At 50.8% G+C, this 8,398-nt stretch overlaps 1 protein-coding gene across 2 annotated transcripts; it reads right to left on the reverse strand.

The window, feature by feature from the left end:
• Positions 1-1,242: 1,242 nt before the first annotated feature.
• Positions 1,243-7,896, reverse strand: FAM124B (family with sequence similarity 124 member B). Of its 2 annotated transcripts, none has more exons than XM_077183856.1 (3): positions 7,792-7,896; positions 5,572-6,878; positions 1,243-4,194 (listed from the first exon to the last, which is right to left on the reverse strand). In XM_077183856.1, the coding sequence occupies exons 2-3, from the start codon at positions 6,289-6,291 to the stop codon at positions 3,361-3,363; spliced, it is 1,554 nt and encodes a 517-aa protein (XP_077039971.1). In that variant the 5' UTR covers positions 6,292-6,878; positions 7,792-7,896; the 3' UTR covers positions 1,243-3,360. The 2 variants fall into 2 exon arrangements, with proteins under 2 accessions (XP_077039971.1, XP_077039970.1); XM_077183855.1 differs by having other exon boundaries at positions 5,572-6,873; positions 7,792-7,878.
• Between the last annotated feature and the right edge of the window lie 502 nt (positions 7,897-8,398).

Consider the following 8,398-nt stretch of genomic DNA (forward strand, 5'->3'; position numbering starts at 1 on the left):
ATTGATCCTCTGCATCCTCTGCACCTAAAGAAGACAAATACCTGGGAACAGGAAAGAAGCTCCTACTGTAACATTTGCTGTGTTTTGTATTCTGCATTTCTGCTGTTAGGGTTTGGGGGTGGGGAACATCTCTGACACTTCAGTGGGGTACCAAGTATTTGGGGTGCTCAATTTAGGATATTGCATTGCAAATGAGCAACTTTTCCTGGAAATAAACTTGATGGGGAGCAGCTCAGACACACTGGAGCACAGCTGGGCTGGGAGAGCTGCTGCTGCAGATAGCAGTGTAGAGAAATGCCTTTCTGACACTTAATATTCCTTCATCTGGTCGTTTTAAAGAAATCTTCTTTGATAACCAAATACTCTGATCTTTAATGTGATTAATCTGATTATATCCATGTGTGTGGGTGATAAATGATGACCAAAGCTCTTTCAAATAAAAAGGTTAACTGAATTTTAGTAGGTAATTGTTATAGAGTTAAAAAGGCTAAATTATTCTGATTATGCCAGCCTGTAAAATAATCCAAGGAAAAGACTAAAAAAATATGACTTATGCCAAAAACTTATAGAGGCTAAAAGCTACTGCTTGTCCCTTTTGAATGTTTGCTTAGACACATTATGTTGAGGCATATATAGATGGAAGCATGGAAAAAACAGTGCATTGTTTATCAAGAATAGGATCAGTTCTATAATGACATCTTCTGTTTGAGCCATTAGTACTTGTAAGAAGGATAAAAAATGAGTTTTGTTTAACCTCACGTTTTGTCATAGAAATTTTAGCGAAATCTTTCATGTTCGCTGTCTCTTTCCAAGAGCAATTCTCTGGCAGATTTTAAGCAGCGGATGATGAATGATGAATGATGAATGATCTCATCACGAGTGAGGGACACAGGGGGGAAGGATGCCGTGTGCGGGCAGCAGGCGGAGCTGCTGTGGCAGGGACAGCCCGACCTGCCCAGCGCAGCCGCCACTCACGGGGACAACAGGAACCCAACAAACCTGACTGCCATTACAGCAATGATAACACCAATGGCACGGACTGTGACAATAACAGCAATCATCTGGAAAGGAGTGGCAGTAGAGGAGGCGACCATCACTGCCCCAGCCCTGCACAGGTGGGCACCGATTACACACAGCCCAGGCACGGGCTGGGGCTGGCACACTCATCTTCAGCAAAAGAGACAATTTCTGGTTTGTGTTCCCGTCACAAACATGAGATTTCTGAAACATCTGCTCACCCCACCAAGTGGCTGCAAGGCTTTGTTTGTACTGGGTGCAGAGCAGGGCAGCAACACGGGTGAAGAGAAGGGAAGTCCCAGCCCAGCCCCACAGTGTAAATCTGGCAGCTCGGCTGTGCCCACAGAACCGCCTCAGGATCTACCGAGGCCTTCATGAAAGCTGAATTTGGGCCAGAATTGAGGAAAAAGTGCTTTCAGCATTTGCTTCCCCGAAAGAATCAAGGCTGCCAGGTTCTTTTTAGCATGAGGCCGAGCCTGTGCTCTCACTGACCATGGCAGGGGTTTCCTGGCTGCCTGCCTGTGGGGAGCCGTGCCAGAGTGGGCAGCAAGGGAGCCCCCCTGGCTGGGTGCTCGTATCCAGGCATCAGGGGGTGCTCCCGCTGCTCCCGGGCAACTCATCCCTCAGAAACACCACTGTGCTCGCTTCAGGGGAGACAAAACACACAGCTGCTGTTTCCAGGGGCTAAACAAAAAAAGCAACAGCACTCACCCCTTCAGGTTGTGTTAAAGTGACCCCAGAACAAGTTCTCCTGCTTCTTGTGAGCCCGGTGTCACGGCTTGCTCTCTCAGCACACACCTGGCTCCTGCAAGGACAGATTTCCTCCCTCCATCACCCAGACTGTGCCAGGGACCCAGGAGAAAAGCCTTTCAGTTCAGATGGGACTGCTCATCACCTTCCCCCGTGGGTACATGGCAGCATCTGTGCCCCCTCTGGCACAGGAGTCTCAGGGCCATGTCCCCACTGCTGGCATGGCACTGCCTGGCACAAAGCAGAATCCCACCATCCCCAAACAAACACACAGCTCAAAATTAGAACCTCGGTTAGAGGGTGTTAATCACTGCTGCCCACCTTGGCTGCTGTCCATCAAAGGAACCAGCAGCTCAGCACCCACAGCACCACGGCCCCAGTGGTCACAGCCATTCCCACCAGAGTGAGTCCTTTATACCAAGCTCAACACACACCAAAGGTAAAAATCCAGTGAATGAAGTGTCCTGTTCTGTAGGTTTTGGCCCCCAAATTGAAGGGTTTGTGAGAATTACTTGGCAGGGCAGAACCAGCTGGAAGGGCCCAGAGCAGGGACTTCCCTATATCCCCCCTCCAGAATTCAGATATATTTAAGGGAGAAAATACCTCTTTGTTGTACTGTTTGGAAGGTAAGTATCCCCAGATATGGCTCTTCTTTGAATAATTTCACTCCTCCTTCATATTCTTCACATCTATTTCCCGATGAGATTTATTTAATCCTACTTGAGTAAGAAAACTGATCAAGATGGGAGTTATTTCAGCATCTGTTGATGCTGAATCATGACTTCATTTCTCCTGTCCTTTTTACTCTTGAGGATTTAGCAATTCCCTCCAAGATTCTCAACTTCTCTTGTCTTCTGTTAATTAAAAACCAGCTAGGATTGCCAGCTAATTGCACACTGGTTTTTAACAAAGCCTGGCCTGTTGCTGTGTTTATTTTAAGTGTCAAAAGAATAGGCAGCAGCAGGTTTTACTGGCACTTCTCTTCAAGTGTGTGGTTTTTGCATGTACTGTGCTGAGCTGGGAAAAAGGTCTCACTAGAAATATTTATCGAGAAATATTTAAAAGATTATTCTTATGTTTAAAATCTTGCATAAAACTGACAACACTGATAGATTTTAAATACCAAAAAAGGAAAACCAGCATGACCACAGTGACCATGCCACGAGCTTGTTCCAGTATGTCCTAGCAAGGGATAGGGAGTCCCCATGGTTGGGGGCACCCAGCTGCTTGGGCAGCTCAGCCGAGCTGCACCTTCAAAACCCATCTGAAGTTGTCACTGCCTATTTTTTAGCATCTTAGAACAGCTGTAGGAGTCACATGGCTTATTCCTATTCATTACACAACATACCCCTCACCTATTGTGCATTAAAAAACAAAACCAAAGCAACAGCTTTCTGTAAATACAGTGTTATTTTTTTTTCCTTCAGCCTTTTTAGCATCTCTCCATGGAAATTCAGTGTCTGCCTCAGTGACCCCTAGTGGGATGTCACAGGACAGAGGTACACCCTGAGCAACAGCAGCAGTCACAGCACATCCCAAAGCGCTCCGCTGTCCTTTGCCAAGCATGAGTCCCTCAGGCATGTTTGGTTTCGGTCATATATAGAATTCCTGCTCCTCGTCCGCTGCTGGCGGGGCCGGGCTGGCCCGCGGTGCTGGCGGGGGGCAGCCCGGGGCTCCGTGCGGGGCTCTGTCCGTCCGGGCCGGGGCTCCGTGCGGGGCTCTGTCCCTGCAGCCCGGGGCTCCGTGCGGGGCTCTGTCCGTCCGGGCCGGGGCTCCGTGCGGGGCTCTGTCCGTCGAGGCCGGGGCTCCGTGCGCGGCTCCGTCCCTGCAGCCCGGGGCTCCGTGCGCGGCTCCGTCGCTCCGGGCTGGGGCTCCGTGCGCGGCTCCGTCGCTCCGGGCCGGGGCTCCGTGCGCGGCTCCGTCGCTCCGGGCCGGGGCTCGCAGCGCCGAGCCGGGCAGGGCAGCCCCGGCTCCGGGGTCCGTCAGCGGGCGGAGGCTGCTCCGCAGGGCCCCGGGGAACAGGCTCAGCGGGCGGCGGCCGCTCCGCACGGCCAGCCCGGTGTCCACGTCGGTCTCGGTTCCCCGCTGCCCGCGGCTGTCGGCCGGAGCAGCCCGCAGGGCCCTGCCCGCCCGCCCGCGCAGCGACAGCGCTGCCCAGCCCTGCTGCGGTGCTGCCGCCCCGGGAGCGGAGCGCAGGGGCCTCTGGAGGTCACTGCCCGCCCGCTCACAGCCGGGGGCGGCTTCACTTGGGGCACATTTGGTTTTACCCTTCGCAGCTCTGACCTCCTGGCTCCTCCGCCCAGGATCACCCTGTTTGACAGCGAGAGGGGCTGGCACACAGTCCTGCGGGATTCTTCCACTGCCTGTACTGTCATGCTGCTGGGAAAGCCCGATGTTTGTCTCGAGGGTCCTGGAGCTGCTTTGAACCTGTTGAAAATTAGAGAGAAGCCGGTTATCACACATTTCTAGCTTGAGTAACGATGATGCTCTCTGTGCTGGGGTCACCTGCAGCCTGACTCAGCACACATGGGGAAGTCCCTGCCGAAGGAGACTGTGGATACAAAAAATCCATATGCATTCCAGGGGAAACTCGATAGTAAAGGAGAGTCACTGCCAGTTACCACAAGGGGCTTCAGGGAGGAATGACAATTCCATGTGGAGTCTGTGAGCAGAGCCTGGGATTTAGTTTGCAATATGGCAGGAGGTCAGGCCAGGGGGTAAATTGCAGGTACTCAAAAGAAAGGTATACAGTAGGGGCTGAAGAGTTGCAGAATAAAGCACTAGGCTGCCAGCCTGCTCTCTGGAGCTTGGACACAAGATACATCCTCGAGTTCAAGTGGCTTACACCTTCCTTTGCAAGGAGCACAGTGCATCATGGTCACATCCCCAAAAAAGCTTCCAATTTTCCTGCCAGTGAATTCATGTACATCTGTCAGCTCAAAGACCTTGTATCTACAGCAGGAAGAGCCACAGAGTAATTTAGGAAGGGAGCTCTGGAGGTCACCTGGCCCAGTCCCCTGCACCAGGTAGGACCAACTTCAAAGCTATGTGAAGACACCCAGGGCCTTGACCGCTCCAAAAGGGTGGAAACCAGTTTATAAATTGATATTGATTGAGGCGGCAAGGGCTGCCCTAAGATTAGTGTTCAGAGCAGCACAAAAATAGGCGGAACCAAGTAATTAACTTTACCTCTAACAGAGAACTTCTGGGAGGAAAAAGCCAGGTCAAATAATTTAAAATCCAAATTACAAGAAAAATAACCAGAGGTGGGAGGGGTTACATTCATATAACCTTTGGACTGCACACTTCAACAGAAAAGGCAGAGATTTCCTAGAACACAGCTCTTTGTCACTTTTGTCACCTTCAACTCACTTGTGATCTCACAACCTCAATTGCAGGCAGTGCTGTATCAATATTACACTTACAAAACTTCTGGTTTTGGATGCCAAAAATCTGCTTTGAAAAACATTTATACAGCAATGACTTATCAGAAAAAGATTAGGCTGCTACAATCATTTTTTTGAGGCAGAGGAGGGAAGATGTTAAACTAGTGAACTAGTGTGCCCTAGAAAACATCAATAATCTGCATTTCAGGCAAGCAGTAATGATGTTAATTTAACTGTATAAAAACATTCCAAGGATCAGTGCTTATATTTATCAACAGCATCACAGCACCGGCAGACACCGATTACTGCATTCACAAATTCGAAAGAAAACATGAACAAACAAAATCATAATTTCCATTTTGAACCAGTCCTGCTTTCCTTGGAAACAAGTAGATGAAAGAGTCCCACAGACACATACCTTGAGCAGAATCGTATTTCCTTCATAGTCCTGTGTTTGCCACCTGGTGCTGCTGATGGGCACGCAGGGGTTGGGCAGGAGGGGCACCAGCTGCCCGATCTCCTGCACCCTGAACTGCAGGGCCGCCGAGTCGGGGGGCTCGGCCGTCACCCCGATGGGCAGCTGCTTCAGGCACAGCTGCACGGCCACGTGCGGGCTGGAGTGCAGCACAAACACACACAGGGTGCCCTTCTGCACGGTGCCCTCCTTCTGCAGGATCAGCTCGTAGAGCCTCACCGCATCCTCGTAGTTGTCGAAGCTGCAGTGGAGGGTGACGCGCAGGATCTCGGGGCCGTGGCGCACCCGCCTGATGCCCCACACGGGCAGCTGCTCCTCCAGCCCGTAGAATTCCTGCTGGGATGGGGCACAGCGGGAATTGGCAAACTGGGCACGCTGGTACCGCCAGGGAGGGCGCTGGAACTGCTCGTGCACCTGGATGATGCGTTCTTCTCCCAAGTCCTCGTGCAGGAAAAGGAGGATGGATATTCCAGGAAAGCTGCAGCTCCTCCTGTGGTATCTCTCGTAGTATCTCAGCGGAGGAACTCGCTCTGACACCAGGAAAAGGCGAATGTCCAGGCAGAGCCACTCCAGAAGCCGATCCAGAGTTTGCTGCAGAGGGAGTGAGCGTCCCAAATGGGTGAGGAGATGCACAGTCATCAGAGACTCTGCTCCATCATCCATCGCAAACACTCCAGGCAAAAAATTAAACCAGACAAATTGGTGCCTTCCTTTTACTCTGCCTGGGGAACACAAGGGTGGACTCTGAGCCTTGCAGATAATGAGTCTGGACTCCTACAGGCTTTGCAGTGACCAGATGAAACACGTGGGTGAGCACGGTGTGCCCCAGAGGGGCCAGGTGCAGAGTGACAAGGCTTTAAGCGAGCGGTCCCAGGTCACATCCCAGCGGAGCTCGGCTCAAGGCTCACTCCCAGCTCTGGAGCTCTGGGCAATGAGTACCTGCGACCCAAGTGTCCAGGAGCAGCACTGCATCCTCCTGCTCCTGCCGTTCACAACAGGGACAGCAGAGTCACAAGCAGCGATTTCCCAGGGTGAGGCGATGCCCACTTGTCTCCCGGCAGTGCAAGTGGCTGCTCTGGACCCAGCCCAGTCCCACCGGTGCAATCACTGCCTTTTGCAAAGCCCATGTGGCACTCGTGGCTGAAACCCTCAGCAAATTTCCTTGTAGTCAGCAGGCTGGCTTTGGCTCATTGTAAAAAGCCTGTGATCTCTGTGAGTCCCACCCTTCTGGGGCACACAGATAAGCTGTTCTTTGAAAACAAGGAAGGAAAACAAAATAACAAAAGAAAAAAACCAACCGTGTGAATATGACAGATAACAATAAGGGCAGATATAAATCAGGAAAGAGGAGCTTTGGGAAAAAGCCTAGACTCCCAGTTACACCCTTCTCAACACAGGTAACTTCCTGCCTAACTGGAAACCAGGTCCTGGGTTATTGTACATAGCCCACTAAAGCTGGGTACCAGGCTTTCATTCTCAGTGCCCCCTTTGCTTCTTTTTCTTCCTTTACTTTTTTTTTCCTGAGATACCCATGTACTCAGCAGCCTTAGTCAAAGTCCAAGGGATTTTTTCTTGCTCCTTGGGTTTACATATTGGTACTTAACTTAGTTTACTGCATAAGCTGCAATAGGAATGCTGAAAATACACTGCTTTCCAGCTCTCTTCTAGGGTGAATAATAAATCACACTGTCCCTTCATCCCCCTATTTGCCAGCCCAGCAGCAGCACAATACAGGTCAAGTCAAGCCCACTTCCTGTACAGAGCTGCCCCCACTGTAGCCAGTATTTAAATCAAAACTGGGGCCTCTGGTGATCTGTCCAGCTCCATCTAATTAAGAGCAGCACCTCTCTCTCTGCTGACATGCCAGCTTCCCTCCAAACAGCCAAGCACACAAAGCAGTGGTTCACTGTTAAGAAATCCCAGCATCAATAAGTCAATTAATTGTTCAAAATTCAGAACATTTTTTTTTTTTATAATATGACGCTAACTTTATATTCTACTAAGTAAAATCTCCAAGGTCTAAAGGAATAAGCAGCAGTGCCTTGGTTTCCTTTAGGGAGATCTCTCTCACACACATTCATGCTTTAAAAGGTACACTGACACCTATGTACAATAAAAATTAGACTGTCTAGAAAATGAGGAAAAAGATTATTTTGCACCCACCTGCAACACTTTGAGCAAGTAACTGCTGTTGGGAGGGAGACAAAAAACAAAATCCAGCCTTCAGACAATTGCAGGAAGAGAGTGAAGAGTGCAAGTGCTGAAAACATCAAAATGCTCTAGATGAGCTCTGAACAACACAATTTCACTAAAATATGGAAAAGGAAATGATTCATCAACTCCTTGCTACAGGGCAGGGGCAGGCAGTCATCTGCCTTCCTGCCTGTGAAGAACAGGGGAATTTGCCTGTGCAGGAAAACACTGAAACACAAAAAAACCCTGAAGAAAGTCAATTCATCAGGCTTGGGTTGTGGCTGGAAGCTGCTCCCATGAGCAGGGTCCCCTATTCCCACCCCAGGTGAAGATCCTTGGGCTGCACAGCACCCCAGCCCCACTGCCCCCTCCCTGGGAGCAGGACCCCCACTCCTGCCCTGCAAACTGCTCCTCCCTCTCAGGGCCCTGAGCAGGAGCCAGGGCAGGCTCTCCTCATGCAGAGCCATCACTGCTGCCTTGGCAGCTCTCAGCCCCAGCCCTGCTCCAGTCTGCTGGGTAAAATCTGGTGGGCAGCTGCAGCTCTGGGGTGAAGGTGACAGAGGATAGGGGGTGAGAA

This window comes from Agelaius phoeniceus, chromosome 10 (genome assembly GCF_051311805.1).
Source record: "Agelaius phoeniceus isolate bAgePho1 chromosome 10, bAgePho1.hap1, whole genome shotgun sequence".
NCBI lineage: Eukaryota > Metazoa > Chordata > Aves > Passeriformes > Icteridae > Agelaius > Agelaius phoeniceus.